Source organism: Musca domestica, unplaced genomic scaffold (genome assembly GCF_030504385.1).
Source record: "Musca domestica strain aabys unplaced genomic scaffold, Musca_domestica.polishedcontigs.V.1.1 59, whole genome shotgun sequence".
Classification (NCBI taxonomy): Eukaryota; Metazoa; Arthropoda; class Insecta; order Diptera; family Muscidae; genus Musca; species Musca domestica.
Genome location: NW_026712362.1, coordinates 3,827,254 through 3,849,928, shown reverse-complemented (window position 1 = coordinate 3,849,928; position 22,675 = coordinate 3,827,254). Strand labels below are relative to the sequence as shown.

At 35.1% G+C, this 22,675-nt stretch overlaps 1 protein-coding gene across 1 annotated transcript in view; it reads right to left on the bottom strand.

The window, feature by feature from the left end:
• The window catches only part of LOC101898363 (mucin-5AC), a 60,302-nt gene that overhangs the window by 18,311 nt on the left and 19,316 nt on the right, over window positions 1-22,675 (bottom strand). The window contains exons 3-4 of the mRNA XM_011293570.3: window positions 16,465-16,699; window positions 8,647-9,572 (exon numbers count right to left, since the gene is read on the bottom strand). Coding sequence (XP_011291872.1) covers window positions 8,647-9,572; window positions 16,465-16,699 — 1,161 coding nt within the window. The remainder of the gene's footprint in view (window positions 1-8,646; window positions 9,573-16,464; window positions 16,700-22,675) is intronic.

Below are 22,675 nucleotides of genomic sequence, written 5' to 3'. Positions count from 1 at the left end.
CGCCGAGATAAGTCGATCTAGCTATGTATGTCCGTCCGTCCGTCTGTCCATGTTAATTTGTAATCAAGCTACAGGTCGCAGTTATGAACCGATACTCACGAAATTGAAAATGGAAGTGGGGTTATGGTCAGAACAGAACCCTATTGTTTCTGGAGATGATCGCACAATATTTAGGGGTTGAAATGGACCAAAAGCAGAAAAAATTCCTGATTTTGCAGTTGCTCTATAGGCCACAATTATGAACCAATCGACGCAAAAATTAGAGTTAAGGAGTGGCAGAAACCTGCCATAGGACAATAATTAGCGGGTAAAATAGACCCTAACTTTTATGTACGAAAATAGGAAAATGTCCAATAAACCGCAAATAATTTCAATCCCAGCCAAATCACAAATACATTAAGATATCACTTCTGACCATTACAGTGATGCTAATAGCCAAGAAATCGGATATATAGCAAAATAGGTACAATACATATGTAAAAGAATTGATCTTATTTAGTCTGCTTATAAATCAAAAACCGCTGGGCCGATTTTCACAATTCCCAGCAATTCGGAATGTTCTCTTGCCAGAAAACGACAAAATCTAAGAAAAACGCGGAAAAATATGTAGATTTTTGTAGATATTTTTTTAATTTTTGTCATTTTCTTTATCGCATGCGATTTTTTCAATTTGACTTGCAATTTTGAATTGTAAATTTTTACACCCCCCAAAACTACGTTTTGAGGGTATTATATGCATATCGCAATTATCGTCCGATCTTCACGAAATTTTGCATGGGGGTAGGGTTAGGGTCAGAATTAAAGCCTATTGTTCTTAAGATGTACATTTAGAGGTGCAAATGGACTAAAAATAAATTTATTTTCTTCTAATTTTGTAGTCGCTCTATAGGCCACAATTGAAAACTAATTGATACGGAATTTCGCATCGGAATTACTCTCTTCCGACCACAACTTTCGTGTGAAATTTTTTTGAATACTTACAAAACTACGGAGTGCGTAAATATTGGCCAAATTCTCCAGGCAAAAAAACTAAGGGTAACCTCTGGGTGGGGCTCTTTGACATTATTTCAAAAACGAAATCTTCCAAAATGGACATATTGTACTGTTGTAGGGTATCACATGGTCGGCCCCGCACGACTATAGCCTTTGCTTACTTGTTTTTAAAGAAAATCAGAATTAAATCAACAGCCAAACCTTTCGGTTGGTTTTCTTTTCTCATCACCTGATAAAGAATAGAGTTGACAATCGAAAACGGAGATTGGTTTCTATTCTCATTCAAACATTGGTTCTTTGAGCCGGATCGAGAATTTAAACAATATCACCCTAATGAAGCGGTCGTGTTTCTTTTCTCGCTATTACATTGATCCTCCGATCAGGATCCGAATAGAGAATAGAGTTGACAATCGAAGAGGGAGATTGGACTCTTTTCTCGCTTTTACATCGATCCTTCGAGCAGGATCGGAATAAAGAATAGAGTTGACAATCGAAGAGGGAGATTGGACTCTATTCTCATTTACATGGAGCAACATTAACCAACTTTATATGAAATAATTCTTAAAGTAATCTTATGCTCCATATCATTTTTCAAAATTCTATATTAAAACTTGGAAAACCATGTCGAAGCGAAAAAATACTTGAAATCGGATTATTCCTTGCATGGTGGCTATACTGAAAAGAGAACCAACATTACCCGTTTTCCTTTATAATGATTCTGGGTGTATTCCAAAGATCTCTATCAAATTTCAAAGATCTATCATAAATGTTACAAAATATATCTCAAGTTAGAAGGATCCCTTTGAATATATGATTAAAACTATATAAAGTCCTTAATAAAATGTCACCTAGGAGGGTATTCAAAGTTCGGCCCGACCGAACTTACAGCTTTTTACTTTTTTTTGTGGGTTTTTCGAGGGTTAAATTTGTTCTTTAACTATATGCCCAATAAAAAGGGATTCCAAGGAATATTAACTCCACAATTTCAAGAAATTTGGGATTGGGGGTTCGAAATTATTTATTTTATTTTGGGAGAAAAAAACCTTCGAAAATGCCTATATATATGCCTTTCATGTTAAGCCCATCCTGTGGTGATAAAATAAATTACACTTTGTGTTAGGCAAAACCTTTGTATTATTCACCCTGATGACCCTGTTCAACAATTCACACTTTTTACCTCCCCTCTCATATGCCATGAATCTGAATTTTTTTCATTCAATGATATATTGCACTTCTACATAAAATCATAATAAAATATTATTGCATTGAAAACAATTAGTTATAAACTATTATATATGAATTGTTTGAAAAGCCTTTCAATTAGTTATTTTCCATATCATTAGGTTTTGAAATTTATTTCTTCTATTACCACATTGACCACATAAATTTAAGCAATTACTTTTTTCCCAGTTTAAGAAGTGTCATTGAAAATAAATTTGTTTTTTCTTTAGAATCTTTGCAATTACTTATTTTTCCATCAGAAAGTTTATTTTTAATTAATTATAAGAAAGTTATAGTTCATTCATATACACATATGTATATATACTTTTTTTTTAAAACAACTTCAACATACATATATTTTTATATCATTAAAACTTTACCAGTAGCTCATATTTAAGTATTACAGTGGAACCAAACAAAGAAATACCATGTAGGAAGAGGTCATGAATACGACATTTAAAATATGTCTCTAAAAGAGAATACGACATTGTCATGAATACGACATTTAAAATATCTCTCTAATAGAGAGGTGAATAAATAATCTCCCAAATTAGACTGAATTTCAAATACCTTGTGTTAGAAAACAAGTAAAAAAGCTGTAAGTTCGGTCGGGCCGATCTATGAATACCCTCCACCATTTGGAAGGAATTTGGCAATTTCCAAAAAAGTAAAGTCCGTAAACAATTCTGTTAAAATCTTAAAAATGCCGAATGTAGCCAGTTATATTAGGGTCTGTACGACGACGTGGACCTGCATAGGCAACTTTTTCCATAAGCCATTACAATGTTCAAATAAGAAACTTGAAAAAAAATCGGTGAATAATGAAGCTAAAATCATCAAAATTCTGAACAAAGGAAGGTACCGTTATATTAAGGCTATACGAAAACATGGATACTACAGTATCCATTACGAATTTCAAACACTAAATTTGATGAAATTCCGGTCGCTAAAATCATCAAAAAATATCAAATATATGGTTACTATACGAAGACGTGGACCTGCACAGAAATTTTTCTGCCTTAGGCTGTGGTATCCCTTACGAACTACAAATACTAAATTTAAAACAATTCCGGTGAATAATGTCGCTAAAATCATCAAAATGCCGAAAATAGGTAGGTACCATTATATGGCGGCTATACCAAAACTTGGACCTACATGACCCATTTTCAATAGTTCTGCAGGCATAATACAGTAAAATTTATCAACCTACTTCATTACGTTCGGAAGCTAGATTGATTTCCACAGACGGATAGAAGGACGGACATCGCTAAATCGACATAGAATTTAATGCTGATCAAAAAAAAAAAATATATATATAATTACATTTTTATACCCTACAACACTATGTGTTGGGGGTATTATAAGTTTGATTGGGTCAAAAATTATGTAACACCTCGAAATATTAGTTTCCCACATAGGAAAGTATATATGGATCTTCCTATCTCGTCGAGCTGAGTCGATCTAGCTATGTATGTCCGTCCGTCCGTCTGTCCATGTTAATTTGTAATCACTCTACAGGTCGCAATTATGGCCCGATCTTCACGAAAGTTAGAATGGAGGTTGGTCTAGAACCATAATAGAACCCTATTGCTTTTGGAGATGATCGCACGATATTTAGGGGTCGAAATTGACCAAAAACTGAAATATTTCCTGATTTTGCAGTTGCTCTACAGGTCACAATTATAGATCAATCGAAGCATGGGGCTAGAGCTGGGCAGAAGCCTTCCAATTTTTATGGTAATCGGATAACATTTAGTGGTCGAAATAAACCACAACATTTGTAATAAAAAAATAAAAGTCAAATTTTCCATTAAACCGCGAATATTTTTAATCCCGGCGAAATTACAAAATAGACGAACAGGTCAATTCTGACCGTTAAGTAGATGCCGATAGTAAATATATTGGATATATAGAGAAATATATACAATGTATACATACAAAGGAGGGGGGTGTTAGCTAAAATGATTATATATCGAGAATGGCTGGTCCAATTTTGAAATTTTTTTCAATTCAGAATGCCCTCTTGGCGTAAAAGCGTAAAATCTAAAAAATCGCATAAAAGTATGCGAATAATGTTGTTAATATAGACTTTGTAGTATTTTGTGATTTTTTTTTTATTTTTTCATATTTTTTATCGCATGCGTTTTTTTTTTCAATTTGATTTACAATATTGAAGTGTTTGTTTTGTAATCCTTATTCACCTTACAACACAGGTTTGGGTTATAATATACAGATTGCAATTATCGTCCGATCTTCACGAAAATTTTCACAAGGGTAGGGTTAGACGCAAAAGAGGTAGGCCTATTGTTTTCAGAGATGTCCTTAAAATATTTAGGGGTTGAAATGGACCAACAATAATGTTCCTGGTTTTTAAGCCGTTAATAAGATCATAAATATAAACCAAAAAAACACGGAATCTCGCGTAAAATGGACCACTACTTTTGTGTGAAAAAATACTAGAATTACTTATAGGCGATATCCGAAATACACGAAAGTGGAACTTCTGGCTTTTTTATGCTGATTTCGTTGACGAACATAGCCAAATTTCGAAGACAAGCAAATCGTATAGATGAATCTAAATTTGGAGATACAGAGGGCCTCTTGCTTTTGGAGATGATCGAAAAATATTTAGGGGCTCAAATGAACCAAAAACAGACAAAAATCCTGATCACACAATTGAAGCCTGAAGAGGGAGCACGACGGAGTGCGTAAATATTGGGCAAATGTCCCTGGTCAAAATGCTAAGGGTAATATCTGGGCAGTGCTCCGTGACATAATTTCAACAGCGAAATCTTCCAAAATGTATTTGGACATAAGGGGGCTTCTAACATATTATAGTATTGTAGGGTATCACATGCTCGGCTCTGCACAACTAAAGCCTTTGCTTACTTGTTTTAAATACACCCATACGACCATCTCATATTGTTTTATTTTTTTCTCCCATAGCTGGTCATTTCTTCCATGTATGACCACCACCCCAAAAATGTCCCTTTTTTCTCAGGCTCCACTGTCCCTGTAATAGATAGTAGTCTGTAATCATCAATTATCGTTATCAAAGTTATGTGTAACATTGGAAACATTATAAATCGTTTAAGTTGCCATCGATGACATTTATGTTAATAACATTTCACCAGATTGTAGTAATAATAGTATCAATCAAATTATGTGGAAATTTATTTAAGTTTGTTAGAAAGTCACCAAAAACTAAACAAAAAAACGAAGGCAACTTTAGGTTAAATGATGATGATGATGACGACGATGCCACTGCTTGCTGCTGTCCATATCAAAAGATATTTATTGCATGTTATAAATATTTTGATATATTGGCAAAGAGCCATGTAGGGCAATAAATAGTTATTTAAATTAGATACAAACAAATTATTTGAAATATGTCATGAATGTTGTTAATAATAACCGATTATACTATACGGATTTAAATGAATTATTGATACGTTAAGTTAAATACAAATTATTGAGATTTTTAGCAGAAATTCAAATGAAAGACATTCATCTTTTTATAGGGCGTATGATTGACGGAGTTGTGATTAATATGAATATAAATCATACGACCATTAAACAAGTGATTTTGAGGGAGTTCGAGGTAGCATGCAGTGGAATATTTTTGTTATTCAAAACATTGATGAGATTATTGAGTCGTTCGGAAACCGTTCTAAATAATATCGACTTTTAGGTATATTTTTACAAAATGGAGGTTTATTAAATATATCAAGACCACACTAATTTTATAAATTTGTATAAATAATATTGAATATATAATTTTTATATTCTCAGGCTAGGCATAAAACCCACGTATTGTGGCTAAGAGTTTTTCGATATTTTTAATTTTTTTTTTCAGCCACGCAGCCAGTTTTAAATTTATCAAAATTTCTCTAAAATGTTAAAAATACCTGAAATCGGTGTTTACTCTTATATTCGGACTATAGTAAAAATTGGTTTTACGTCAAACATTTGTTTGAACCAACGATTCTTGAAGTATACCAAAGCTCTCTATATATGATAAAAACATTCCAAAATATTGGGATCCGTGAGATTATATACATTTTTTGTGCAGAGTGCAAGACATCAAATTTCCAATATTACATTCATATATCAAACAAGTAAAATTTGACAGTTGCAGAACTTTGAATACCCTGAATGAATGAAATAAATGAATTTGGCAATTTTCAAAAAAAAAAAAAAAAAAAAAAAAAATAATAATAATAATAATAATAATAATAATAATAATAATAATAATAATAATAATAATAATAATAATAATAATAATAATAATAATAATAATAATAATAATAATAATAATAATAATAATAATAATAATAATAATAATAATAATAATAATAATAATAATAATAATAATAATAATAATGATAATAATAATAATAATAATAATAATAATAATAATAATAATAATAATAATAATAAATCCGTTAAAAATTCTTTTAAAATCGCAAAAATACAGAATGTAGCCGTTATATTAAAGTATATACGACGACGTGGACCTGCGTAGGCAACTTTTCTCATAAGCCATTACAATGTTCAAATACGAAACTTGAAAAAAGAAAATCGGCGAATAATGTTGCTAAAATCATCAAAATACCAAATACAGGGAGGAACCATTATATGGGAATTATACCAAAACGGGACCTGCACAGAAATTTTTTTGTCATAGGCTGTAGTATCCATTCAAAAACCAAATTTGAAACAATTCAGGTGAATAGTGTCGCTAAAATCATCAAAATTCTAAATATCGGGAAGTACCGTTATATGGTTGCTATACGAAAACGTGGAACTGCACAGACAGTTTTAGGTCACAGGCTGTAGCATCCATTACGAACTTCAAATACTACAATTGAAAAAATTCCGGTGAATGATGTCGCTAAAATCATCAAAGTACCGAATATCGGGAGGTACAGTTATATGGCGTAGAACCTGCACGCACAATTTTCAGCCTAAGGCTGTAGTACCCACTATGAACTTCACATACCAAATTTTGCTGAAATCATCAAAATGCCGAATATCGGGAGGTACCATTATATGGGGGCTACACCAAAACGTGCACTTACATGCCCCATTTTCAATACCAAAGGTCCTGAAGTCATTTCGTTCGGAAGCTAGAGTGATTTCCACAGACGGACAGTCGGACGAACCGACGGACATCGCCTAATCGAGATAGACTTGTATGCTGATCAAGAATATATGAACTTTGTGGGGTCTAAAATTGGTATTTCCAGATGTTACAAACGGTCGAAGTGCAAGATACCCTCCATACTATGGTTGAGGCTTAAAAATGAAGACCTTAGAATGGGAACGCGTAAAAAAGCGTTACCGATAATTTTCACTTGAAATATACATTTTATGACATGGAAATAAGTATAGACAAAAAAAAAAAAAATACAAGTACAAATACAAATACGCGGTGGCGCAAAAGCAAACAAGCCATGCCCCCTTTTTGGCTGTAGTTAGGACATTAGGGAGCAATCGTAAAGTAAATTGCGTTTTCTGATAGAATGCTTCCCTATTCATACCATACAGCACTATATTTTGTGGGTATTATAAGTTTGTTTGGGGGGAAATTGTAACACCTCCCACAAATTTTTTTTTCAAGATCTGACTCGAGAGTATAGCTTTGTCGATGAAGCTTTGTGTGTCCGTCCGTTTGTCCATCTTATTTTGACATTTCGGCTTTTTTAGCTATTATCTATGATAATATTTTAAGGAAGATTTTTATTTTTTTATTTATTTATTTTATTTTATTTTTTTTTTTTTACTGCAACCTTGTTGGCTTCTTAGTGGTTTTTCTTCGTAATGCACTTAAAATTCAAATTAATTTCGTAGTTTTAATATATAAAATATTTGATATTTTTTGATAACGGAAGCCCAAACTAAAATCCGATTCTCCGCATCTTCCATGCAGTTATGCACTCTCCAGCATCCTGCACTTACCAAAGTAAACATCCTTTTCAAGTTTTTTTTTTTTTTTTTCTTTTTTTGATTTTCTCATCGCCAGTATGTCAGTCACTCCATCTCAATGTTAACACATAAAAAATAACGACAGCCACAACTACCAGTTCATGCATACATTAGTGTAACCGAAACAAACGCACACACACACGCGAGAACCCTCGTTCTCTACTCTCAAATACTTAGCCCCCCAACACACATACACACAAACATATTAAACTTATACCATTATAAAAAATGTAACACAAAAAAAAAAGAATAACAACACTAGTTATATCTTATGGCAATATCTATACAGATGATGCGTTTTTCTCTGTGTATGTGTTCTTTTATGTAAATGTCAATATATAAACACAGCATGGAAAAAAAAAGCGGAAGTGAGTACAGGGGGAGAGAGAGAGAGAGAAAAAGAAAGGGAAAAACTAATGAAGAAGAAAAAGTAAAATCAATTACCGTAATCTGCTTAACATCAGTAACTGTCATCAGTGTTGACAACATCATGTAGCCTCGTTCGGCAGCGGCTGCCGCCACCAGTGATTCGTGGGATGGCATTGATGTTGCCGCTGCTGCTGCATTTATAATAGTTGAGCTTTGACTGTACTCGTCATCATCGACAACATCAGCATCTTCTTCGTCAGCTGGCGTTGTTGATATTAGCGTGGCGGCTGCCTCATTGGCATCCGTTGAGGGAGAATTGGCGGTCGGAGTGGTGCCCACAGTTGTTGTTGAGCCCGCTGATGATGCCGATGATGATGAGCTCGATCCCATGCCTGCCTTTGATGTCGCTGGCCCATGTTTCTGTGAATTTTTTGATGAGGCTGCTTCAGGTTGTATTAAATTAGTGTGGTGGTGGTGGTGGTGCTGCTGGGTTTGGTATGCGGATTCTGACACCATGTCTAAAAGATTACCATCATTTAATGATTGCGGAGTTATGGTTGTTAAAATATGAACTGCTGGAATTTCACTTCCGCTTATCAATGATGAACGGCTGCCACTAAAACCACTGGCTGGCATTGTTGTAATCGCTGGGGTAACAACGCCGCCTGAAATTGTGGCACCACTGGGGGCAGCCATGGGAGTAAGAGTAGAAGAACTGCTACCCGCTGTAGTTGTACTTGGCATTGCAGTAGTTGTGGTGGTTGTTGTTGTCGTAGTGGTCGTTGTTGTTGTTGTCGTCGTCGTTGTATCCGGCGGCAATTCAATGCGTTCAATTTCTGTACGCCATCCTTTGCGATTATGCAAATATATTTGTTTCTGATTATAAAACCAATTAATGAATAATGGCGGCTCCAGTGCTTGGCTAATTATGCACAGCAGTTTCACTTGACTTCCGGCCTTTACATGACGTGTAGGTTCTCCGAATAATTCCGTTTTGGGCTCTATTATATTATACGACAACACGTACGAATACACCACAGCACATACGCACACATTTATGGCGTATGCGGAATTTTTATATGCCGTAACGAGAGCGAATTTGGGGAAGAGAGAGAGAGAGAGAGAGAGAGAATGTGAGAAAAAAGAGGAAATTAAAATCATATTTACTTAAAGCATCATCATCGTTATCGTCGTCATGTGGCCGACAACAACAACAGATGTTATCGTTCCTGAAACTATCGCCGGCTTAGTGTCGAGCATAATTTTTCATTAACATTTAGGGATGTCAAAAATGATGTATGGTCATGTCAAATGATCTCAATCAATCGGACATTATGATAATGTCTTGGTGTCTGTGACAAGTGCACTTTTTTAATTACTCAAAAGGGTTGTAAAAATATGAACTTTATACGGATTTTTGAAATATTCAATTTAAAGGGTTATCAGAATAAAAATCTTGTATTTTTTAGGAGATATTTGATCAAAAGGGTAGTAAACATATAATTTTTTTCCCGAATTTTTAAAATATTAAATTTAAAAAAGTTTTCAGGATAAAAATATTGTATTTCTTAGGAAATAATTTTAAATAAAATTTTTTGAATAACTTTCAGGTCTATTGGTAAGGAAACTTTTTAAGGACAATATCCTCTATTTTTAAAGGAACAAAATTGAATATTTTTATACCCTCCACCATACTATGGAGGGTATATTAGCTTTGTCATTCCGTTTGTAACTCCTCGAAATACTCATGTCAGACTCAACAAAGTATATATATTCTTGATCAGCGTAAAATCCTAAGTCGATTTAGCGATGTCCGTCTGTCTGTCTGTCTGTCCGTCTGTCTGTCTGTCCGTCTATCTGTCTGTCCATCTGTCTATCTGTCCGTCTGTCTGTCTGTTGTAATCACGCAATCTTCCGAATGAACTTAGATAGATGGCTAAAATTTTGCACACATGTTTATTTTTCCAGTAGGCAGGTTAAGTTCGTAAATGGGCCATGTAGGTCCACGTTTTCATATATCCCCCATATAACAGTACCTCCCTATATTCGGTATTTTGATGATTTTAGTGACATTATTCACCGGAATTGTTTCAAATTTGGTATTTGAAGTTCCAAATAGATACTACACCCTAAGATAGAAAATTGTCTGTGCAAGTCCATGTCTTCGTATAGCCCCCATATAACGGTACCTCCCGATATTCGGTATTTTGATGATTTTAGCGACCTTTTTCCGGAAGTAATTTAAAATTTGGTATTTGAACTTCAAAATGGATACTACATCCTAAGACAGAAAATTGTTTGTGCAGGTTCACGTCTTCGTATAGCCCCCATATAACGGTACCTCCCGATATTCGGTATTTTGATGATTTTAGCGACATTATTCACGGGAATTGTTTCAAATTTGGTACTTGAAGTTCAAAATGGATACTACATCCTTAGATAGAACATTGTCTGTGCAAGTCCATGTTTTCGTATAGCCCCCATATAACGGTACCTCCCTATATTCGGTATTTTGATGATTTTAGCGACATTATTCACCGGAATTGTTTCAAAATTGGTATTTGAAGAGCGTTATAGGAACTACAGTCTGTGACAGAAAATTGTCTGTGCGGGTCAAGGTCTTCGTATAGGCCCCATATATCAGTACCTCCCTATTTTCGGTATTTTGACGATTTTAGGTACAATATCCACCGAAATTGTTTGAGATGTAGTATTTGAAGTTCGTAATGGATGCTACAGCCTGTGACAGAAAATTGTCTATGCTGGTCCAGGTCTTCGCACAGCTCCAAATAAACGGCACCTCCTTATATACGATATTTTGATGATTTTAGCTACATTATTCACCGTTTACTTCAAGTTTCGAAGTTGAATATGGTAATGGCTTATGACAAACAATACCTATCCACGTCGTATAGAACCCAATATAACGGCTATATTCGGTATTTTTAAAATTTTAACAGAATTTCTTAAGGATTTTATTTTTTGAAAATTTCCAAATTCGTTGCAAACGGTTTAGGGTATTAAAAGTTCGGCCCAGCCAAACTTACTGCTTTCTAACTTGTTTTTTTTTTTTAAAAAAAAATCGTGAATTTTTAAGTATAACTTCTAGGGGACTTCCAGAACCCTATTTCAATATTTAAAGAGAACAAGTTAAAAAGTATCAGTCCGTTCTGTCGACAGACGTTACCCTCAACCAATGATCGATTATTTATTATGATTCTTCAAACTCTTGACCCTCTATGGGGTGGGTTCTGAAGGAATGGGCCGTTATTGTCCATCTCATATCCGACCTAAATAAATACGGTATAAATATTCCGACTTGCCAGGTTTGGTCTATATTGGTAACTTCGTCATAAAACCCATATTCATCTCAGGATTCTGGTTGAGAGACATATATTTAGGTATAGCAAATTGTAAAAAATCGTTGACTTGTTTCGTAAGTTATGACAAATAAAAGTATTGAAAAATGTGACCCTTTGTGGGTGAGGTGCCAGAAGGGGTTCCCAGCAATATATCATCTTCACAACAGATCTTGTGTTAGCAAAATTATTTATATGTGTGGAATTTGAAAAGAGTTTTAAACTTATCTGGTTTTCTTGGAGCGTTTGGTTTCTCAAAATCTTTAACCCTATGGGGGGAGGTACAAGAAGAAATGGTCTGATCTCTACCATCTTTAAAAGAGATCTTATGTTGATGGAAATATTGAGATGCGCCAAGTCTGAATGGAATCGGATATTAATTTCATGTTTTATAAGCTCCGTAGATATTCAAAATTATGACCCTTTGTCTGGGAGGTACCAGAAGGAAAGGATCGGTATATCCCATATTCACACCATCTTGGGATGTGTGAAATTTGAAGACAATCCGACTTTTACATCACATTTTATAAGCGTTGTAATTATTTAATAATTTGACCCTTTGTGGGGTAGGTACTTGATAGAGTAAATCGATATTTTCCATTTTCACACCTGACCTAGCAGTGACAAAAATATTTGAATTTCCAAAGTTAGAGCAAAATTAGATAAAAGCTTCCCTTTCTGTGCAGATTTTTTTTTTTTTTTTTTTTTTTTTTTTTTTTTTGAAAATTTTGATATTTTTTGGGGGGAGGTACCAGAAGGAGTAAAGCGATATATTCCATTTTTACAGCAAACCTTGGGTTAATAAAATTATTGGGAAAATTTGAAGGCAATCGGACTCTTACATCACATTTTTTCGCAGAGTTATAATTATTCAAAATATTGACCCTTTAGGGGGGAGGTACTTGATATAGTGGACCGATATTGTCAATTTTCGCACCTGACCTAGCACTGACACAATTATTAGGATTTGCAAAGTTGGAGCAAAATTGGATTATCCTCTCTCTTTTTCTGTGCAGAAAATATATTTTGGGAGTGGACCGATGTTGCCCATCTCCGAACTCGATCTAAATTTGACACAAATATTATGTTTCAAGTTTGGACCAAATCGGATACTCCCTACGAGAGTTATCGTTCGCACTAGACAGACAGAGAGACGGACGGAAGGACATCGCTAGATCGACTCCAAATGTTCTGAAACGGATTTGGTCTAAAGAGACCTAGGGTCTAAAACTTTTATTTCGACTAGACACCTTTTGACTGTATCAAATGATATATACCCTCTCTAGCCATATGGCTGAGGGTATAATCATCAAAATACCGATTATATCGGAGGGTCCCGTTATTCCAAAACATCGACCTATACTTACAATTTTTCGCCACAGGAGTTAGAACCCATTATGAACTACAAATATTTATTTTTTGACAAATTTGGTGGAAAAATGTGGCAAATATCATCAAAATACTGAATGTCAGAAGGTAATGTTATATGGGGGCTATAACAAAACGTGGGCCAAATTTTGAAGCTCCACGTCAAATAATGTAGGCTGTATCGTATTTTCAAACAGACGGACATCGATAAATCGACATAGAATTTTATGCTGATCATGAATATATATATATATATATATATATATATATATAGATATATATATATACATTATTGGATCTACGACGAATATATAGGGATGTTACAAACGGAATGACAAAGTTAATATACCCTCCTTTTCCAGGTTGAGGGTATAACAAAAATAGAAACAATCCAAAAACCAGTAAAGAAGGTCTTAAAGTCGGGCGAGGCCAACTTTTTGATACCCTACACCACTTTGCTAATTTAGTAGAGCTCCGCATAACAATTAAAAGCTTTTATGGGAGAATTCAATCATACAAGCTATAATTATAATTTAAAGTTCGAAGGATCTTTTAAATTCGGACTTGTATTGCCCATTTGGTGCACAACTAATTTGAAATCGGATAAAGATATAAATGGAAGCTATATCCAAATCGGAACCCATCTCGATAAAATTTTGCAAAGATATTTCTGAGTTGTATTTAATAAATTTCCATGAATATCGTTGTTACGGAGTGCATATTACGGCTGTGGTCGATTTATGCATGTCCGTCTATGACATATGACAAATCGGATGAACAGTATATATGGGAGCTATAGCTGTTTGACATACTAGCTTCTAGCTTCTAGACTCGATTCGGTCGTAAGTGCCAAATTCCATTTCATTTGGACATATATTAGACGTTTGGTGCACAATCAAAGGTAATTCGGACGAAGTTGTACATGGGAGCTATATTCAAATCTGAACAGATCTCGATAAAATTTAGCAAAGGTATTTCAGAGCTGCATTTGATAAATTTCCCCAAATATTGTTGTTACAGAGTGCATATTTTGTCCTCCGCAAAAATAACAAATCGGATGAACAATATATATGGGATCTATAGCTATATCTGAACCAATTTGGCATACTTATTTTCAGGCCTAATTTGATCGTATGTGCAAAATTCCATACTATTCGGGCTGATATTACACGTTTGATGCACAATAAAAAAGCAAATCGGACGAAGATATATATGGGAGCTATATCTAAATTTTGACCGATTATCTCCAATTCCAATAGGGTTCGTCCTTGGGCCAAACAAATGATTTGCGCAAAATGTCATCTGGATAGGGCATTAAATGCGAAATGTACTTTGTTTACAAAAATACATGGGCAGACGGACGGACGGATAGACGGACATGCATAAATCGACTCAGAATGTGATTCTATGCAGATCATCAAAAGGAACTATGGGTCTATCTCGTTTCCTTTTGCCTGTTACAAACAAATTCACAAAGACATAATACCCTGACCACCTTGTGGTGTAGGATATAAAAACCGGTAACAATGTAGCTAAAATCATCGGCAATGACAATTTTCTGTCTTAGGCAGTAGTATCCATTACGAACCTCAAATACCAAATTTGAAACAATTCCGGTGAATAATGTCGCTTAAATCATCAAAATACCGAATATCGGGAGGTACCGGTATTTGGGGCTATACGAAGACGTGGACCGGCACAGACAATTTTCTGTCTTAGTCTGTAGTATCCATTGCGAACTTCAAACACCAAAATTTGAAACAATTCCGGTTAATAATGTCACTAAAATCATCGAAATACCGAATATCGGGAGGTACCGTTATATGGGGCTATACGAAGACGTGGACCGACACAGACAATTTTCTGTCTGGTCTGTTATATCCATTTCGAACTTCAAATACCAAATTTGAAACAATTCCGGTGAATAATGTCGCTAAAATCATCAAAATACCGAATATCGGGAGGTACCTTTATATGGGGCTATACCAAAACGTGGACTTACGTGGCCCATTTTCAATCTCACAAGTCCTGCAGACATAACAAACATTTAAGTAAAATTTTATCAATCTACTTCAATTTGTTCGGAAGCTAGAGTGATTTCCACAGACGGACAGATGGAAGACGGACGGACATCGCTAAATCGACATAGAATTTTATGCTGATACTTTGTGGGGTCTAAAATGTATATTTCGAGGTGTTACAAATGAAATGACAAACTTGTACCCTCCATACTATGCTGGAGGGTATAAAAAACGGCACTAAACTACCAATCAGTATCTAATATTTTAATAATCAATGGTTTTTGCAATATTTTAAAGGCCTTTCGAAGATATTCTCGTATTTTTTAAAAAATGTTTTTGGGTTTACCAAAACTTCAATGAATGACTTTTTGAGACTACTTAAGCTATAGAGACTTTATTGGAAATTTATTTGGACGGAGGAAGGACTACCATGGTCATAGTCGCGGTTTGTTGGTAATATCATTTCCTGGGCAATCAAGCCTTTAATCATATTTCCTTAAGTTTTTAAAGCCTTGCTAGAAATTCCAAAATTGTTCTTCAGAGACTACTGAAGCTATTATTTATATATTTTCTATCAATAATATCTTCACCTTTTCCACCAATCTTTCTATCTTTCCATTTTCTTCATTTAGGATGAACACAATGGAGCAGGAGGTCTCAGAGTGGCGCGGTACCAAACGGCAACGGCGAGTCCTTTAACCTAACCTATATTTCTTACGGATCCTCAAATCGATCAACCTCACAATGAAGACTAAACAATCAGATATCAGTTTTTTCATAATTATTTAACGAACTTCCGTTTGTACTTCCAATTTTAACTATTTTCCCCGAACTCATTCCCTTTGGCTTCATTTGCCAAAAATAAAATTTTGAAACAAAATATTATCTTTCTCTTGGCATTTTTGACATCCCTATTTTTATTGCTACGGCAATTTGTTGTCTGGCGGTCTGATTCACTTTCTGGCCATTTGTTGGCCTTCCGGCTATGATGGCAATGGTGTCTGTAGTGTGATTAAGTGCCATCATTTTATTACAAAGCCACTGATGTGACATGAATATGCAAAAACGAAACAACAAAACGAAGTAGTCGTCGTCGTTGCCATCGCCATCGTCGTTGTCGTCATCGTCCACGTCCATATACTTACCGACCACATGCAGATACACAATGGCGCTGGCCTTTGGCTCCGTGGACACTTGGCATTCATAAATGCCTGCATCCTTTAATTGCACATATTTGATTTGCAATGACCAGCGTTCGGGGTTTACAGTGAAAATAGATTGAAATCTCTGATCGGCAATGAATGTTGTTTGGTCAACGGTCAGTATGTGTCCATCTCGTACCCGCAGCCATGATATGGGTTTTTTGACCAATTGCTTTACCTAAAACAGAAAAACGCAAAAAAAAGGGAAGAAGACACACAAAAAAAACGGAACGGAAGAGAACAACAGAGTTGGGAGAAATGTGATATTATCGAAATCAAATCAAGGAAAAATCAATTTCAATTTTTGAAATGTATGAATGCAAGTGGATGAGTGAGTGAGAGTGTGTGTGTGTATGTGTGTGCGTTTGTTGTTTTTGTTGCTGGAGTTTGATTTGAGATAAATGGGGATTTTTGCCATATATCAAGTTTTTAAGAATAGAATAGTAGTTTTTGTTTATTGCGGAATTATTAAATCGAATGGGAATGGGTATCAATTGCAAGTTTAAAGGATAGTTGAGCACATTTGAAATATGTAATTTTGCCAGTGGTAAGAAGAGAGGACGAAAAGGGGGTAGTCAAGAATTTTTGGTTATTTTAATTCAAAATTTGCATTTGCTTGTTTTTTTGAACACCAGAGTTGATTTTTTATTATGTTACACTATACGTTCCTACCCAATAAAATTTTGTACGGGCCATCAATTTTCAATTTTTATGAAGCATAAAATCTGAAATACAACACTGTTAAAGGATATTTAAAAAACCACCAACTGACCAACAAACGCTGATTTTTCTTAGGGGACAAAATAAAATATACGGTCCTACGGGGCCGACAATGTTATACCCTACAGCACTACAATATTTTGGAAGCCCTGTTATGTCCGAATCCATTTTTGGATATTTCATTACTGAAACAATGTCACTTGGGGGGATTTGCACATATTTACACATTCCTCAGTTGGTCCATTTTACAGCTAATTATAATCCAATGGTCATCCAAAATGCAAGACTTCGTCCGGTCCTTTTTTTCATTTGTGACCTATTTGAGCGACTGCAAAGTCAGTAAATTTTTGTTTTTTTTTTTTTTTTTGATCCATTTGAACCCCTAAATGTACATCTTCAAAAGGCTTTAATTCTGACCCTAAACCTACCACCTTGCAAAATTTCGTGAGGATCGGACGATAATTGCGACCTGTGTATAATACCCTCAACATATAGTGTTGTAGAGGGTATAAAAAACTGTGCAAAATATACAATTCAAAATTGTAAGTCAAATTGAAAAAATCGCATGCAATAAAAAATATTACAAAAATTGAAAAATTTAACAAAATGTATTCCCTTTTTTATTGCCATATGTTGACGCGATTTTTATAGATTTTCTCTCCTTTTCTGACAAGAGACCCTTCCAAGTTGCTGAGAAGTGTGAAAACTTGTCCAGCGATTCTTGACTTATAAGGAGAATAACTAAGATCTGTTTACTATATATCCCATATCTTGGCTATCTGCAACACTGCAATGCTCAGAATTGACCTTTTACTAAATTTTCAAATTGACCGGGATTAAAAATATCGACAGTTTAGTGGAAATATTCGTATTTTTGACATAAAAGTTATGATTTATTTTACCCGTTAAATATTGTCCGATTACCATCCAAATCGGATAGCTTCTGCCCATCCCTGAACTTTAAATCCATGCAAATTTCCGCGTCAATTGGTTCATAATTATGGCCTATAGAGCAACTGCAAAAGCAGGAATTTTTTCAGTTTTTGGTACACTTCAATCCCCAAATATTATGGGATCATCTCCAAAAACAATAGGATTCTATTCTAACCCTAATCCCACCTCCATTTTCAATTTCGTGAGGATCGGAATACAATTGCACACTGTAGCGTGATTAACATGGACAGACGGACGGACGGACAATCAGAGCTAGACCGACTCAGCTCGGCGAGATAGAAAGATCCATATACAGGGTGAGATGAAAAAACTGCAACCAACTTCAGACTGTTGTCATTCCTAAGCCACCGACAGCTGTTAAAATTATTCCAGTGACAGCTCATTATATTGTTTACAAGCATACAAAAGCATTTTGGTGAAAATTTTCCAGATGGCCACCAAAATCTCCGGATACCAATCCATTGGACTATTGTGTCTGGAGTATTTTGGAAAGCAAGGTCGGCCTTAAAAAATACCAAAGTGTCGATCACCTCAAGCCCTTCGCTAGGAATGAGCCAAACTACAGCATAGCAACATGCGGGCAGCGTGTGACGGTTTCATTAGCCGTTTGAAGACCATAATTCGTGCCAAAGGTAACCAATTTGAACAAATCTAAACTTATTCTAAAATTTGATGCTATTTCCGACATTTTTTGCTTTTATTCAATAAAATTTGAAAAAAAGATGTTAACACTATGGCGTTTGACTTAGTTGCAGTTTATTTATATCACACTGTATATGGCTATAACTATATCTGAACCGAATTTCACAAAATTTGATGTACTTGCTCTAGACTAAATTTGGTCGGATTTGCCAAAATTCAGAACATTTGAAGTGATATTGGTCATTTGGTGCACAATTAACCTGAGATCGGTTGAAGACATATATTTGTGAGCTATATCTAAATTTGAACCGATTCTCACCAATTTCAATAGGGGTCGTCCTTGGGCCAAAGAAATATTGTTTGGAAAATGCCACCTGCATTTCGTTCATAAAAATACATGGACAGACGAAGGGACGTATGGACTGCATGCATAAATCGAGTCAATAATATCCTCAAAAGTAATTATGGGTCTATCCCGCTCCCTTATCCAGGCAAATGCCCAAAGACATAGCAGTATGTGGTGTAGGGTATACCAATGTCCAAGTTCTATCTGAACCCTAAATGCCACTTTTACAATATTTAGGCTGGAAATACATAAAGAGCATATTTCGTTGGCTTAAGTCACCGGCTGGCTTCTTCCTAGATGAACAAAGGAGTTTTAGGTTGACTTAGTTCGATTTTGGGCCTAGGCTCCTTTGTTCATTTCCGCGATATTATTTGCCGGAATTTTTCAAACTTGGTGTTTGATGTTCGTAATGGATACTACAGCCTCAGAGAGGAAATGGGCCTTGGCCAAAGGGAAAATATAAAATACCCTTTAAGAGGTCAATGGAGAAAATATTTCAGTATTCTACGAAGAGTAGAAGGGGAGAATAACTTTATGGGGAGAATAACTTTAAAAGATCGTAACGGAAAGCAGATCTAAAAAAAAGTATCTGAAGGCAATCATTGAAGGGTTTTCAATGGAAGGATACATTTATGAAATAGACTTATATTCTTACCCTAAAAAACAATTTCGTGATGATCGGGCAATGATTGCTACTTGTAGGATGGACGACTCAGGTGTTACAGGCTTTTAGACTCAACCAAACTTATAATATACCCAACACATTGTTTTATAGGGTGTAAAAATTGAGGGCTGCAGTTTTTGCAAATGTTAGAATATTTAGTACATACCTGCATGCAAATATTCCGTGAGGTAACTACTTCCGAATTCTTAAATATTTACTACCTTTTACTACTTGTCGTACACTCAAAGTACCCATTTCCACAATCGCATTTCTAAACACCTTTCAATGAATCAGTTAATAACTCAACCCTTATATTAGTATAGAATATCTACACAACATTCCGATAAAACCACTTTTCAAGCTTTGAACTTGACATAACAGTGCCATACCCTGAAATAATATTTAAGCGATTTGTAAATATTTCGGGAGCTCAAATAGGAAAGATAAGTAATTTCCACCCATAATGAATATAGAAATGCAATTTCCCTACTATCAGTCGCCCGACTCCTGGGGACAATAATCTCTGCTACTGATTTCCTAATTATTTTAAATTTCAACGACAACACTTTGTCGATCTGAATTTTCGTTTCCATGCGAAACTTGTAATTATATTTCAATTTATTTTATGCGTTTTATTTTATTTCTATTTTCCCCTCTTGTACTTAGTGTTGTATGTTTTTTTTTTTTGCCACTTCCCAGCAAGCAAAATCTATCCACCAACTCACTTAGAAGTCACGCCTAAGCGATTGAAATCATCGCGTCTGATATCGCTTTCTCACCCCGGAAGGATCATCCTTCGGGAAGGGATGAACCACGCCCGCGATAGTTTTCTAAAAATCGTGGAAGTCACTTCCTCGATAGTTATTGGAAGTGAAAAAACAAAAAACAAAAAAAAATTATTATTTTTTTATTGTTATTGTTAAGTTTTCCAATGTTAATTTACATAGAACTCTTACTTATTAGATGAAATATTCAAACATTTTTTTTTCGTTTTAAAAATGTGATGTCTGGATTGGGAATCGAACCGAGGTGTTCAGAGAGCAAAGCTGGCATGCTTACCACTGCGCCATAGTGTCTTATATTCCTCAGATAGAATAAAGTCTTATTTATGTTCAATTCGTAAATAATGGCAAACTATCGCTGTTTTATCCGATGGCAGTCACTAGATAGTGTCATCACACGCGACACCTTCTTTTAACTTTCTTGGCGCCACTAAGTAGTAACTACGTGACGATAGAAAGTAGACAACAGTAGTTTTGTTATTGTAAATGTACATACTATCGCATTTAATAGGATTAGAAGCGTCGCAGAAGTGGCATCTTAAAATGGAAGTGAGTCACACACTTCTAAATGCTTGCTGGGTTCATATTAATATTTGTGTTAGTGGTTGGGCGTTTGTATTTGTGTGCGTGTGTTTGTGTGTCTGTGGGTTTTTCTAAGTCTTAACAGAGTCAACATAAATATGATTTTTAATTTGTTGAACTTAGTTGTAGGTTTTAGTTTGCTTTGAAATCAGCCAACCAAACATTATTGTGGGTGGGTGAGCGAGAGCGAGAGAGCGAGCGAGTGTATATGAGTAAGAGTGTGTGTGTTTGTGCGTGCCTGTGTGGGTGGATGCCAGGGAAATAAAATTCATCTTGTTCATAATTAACGTCGAAATGAGCGTTCTATAATTATTTTCTCATTTCAAAGTGTATTTTTATGATTGCCATAAACTCGTCGTTGTACAATTCGTTTCTGGCAGACCATTCTTTTTCCTTTCTATCTCCCTCTCTCTCTTTCCCGGCCCCGGCAATGCAATATTTTCAACTATGCCAGATTTTTGCATTTCTAAATTTGTTCCGTTTTTTGTTGTTAGTGTTTCAGTTTCAGTTTTAGTTCTGTTCCATTCTCCTTGCCGAACCGTCATCGTTGTCTTTGTTACTACTGAACTTCTAGTTGGGCAAAAAAAAAAAAAAAAAAAAAAAAGCAAATCTCCCCCCTTTATTATGCTGTCTCCAGCAGCAAAAGCAGTAGCAATGGCAGCAGCAAAATAAAATACGTTTAATACGTATGAACGCGAATAGACTGTATGGGAACATTGCATCACATTGACCCAATTTCGAGCAGAGAGGAAAATTTCCATTACAATAACAATAAGGGAAAGTAAGCGGTAATATGCAAAATTATGGTTATATCTGTTTAAACTAAAGTGAAACAGGGAACTGCGGGTTGCAAAAATGAATAAGCAAAAAAACCCCAAACGAACTGAACATCCACTCCTATCCCGCATGGTTTGCTCTTGTCTGTCTGTGCTTCTTGTTCTTGTTTTTTTTTTTTTTGCTACGAAATTCTCTGGCGAAATCTTACGGAAATTCATTTTATGGCAGATTTATTTATTAAAGTTATTTGTTTCCCCTTCTGAAATGACTTTGTTTCCTTTGGAGCTGTTACTTTGTCCCTTTTTCAGATACTCAAAACGAGTTTTCTGTATGTGAGTTTAAATTTTTTTTTTATTCAAATGGGAAATCGATGTAAATTAGTTGGAGATATTTTTCAAGATTTTTATGAGCTACTTAATTTGTTTCATAATTGTAGCATTGGTCATAGCTGTGAAGGGTTTTTATACCCTACACCATAACGGGGTCAGGGTATTATGTCTTTGTGCATTTGTTTGTAACAGGCAAAAGAAAACGAGATAGACCCACAGTTCCTTTTGATGATCTGCATAGAATCACATTCTGAGTCGATTTATGCATGTCCGTCAGTCCGTCTGTCCATGTATTTTTGTAAACGAAGTACAGGTCGCATTTATTGCCCGATCCAGATGAAAATTTGCACAGATCATT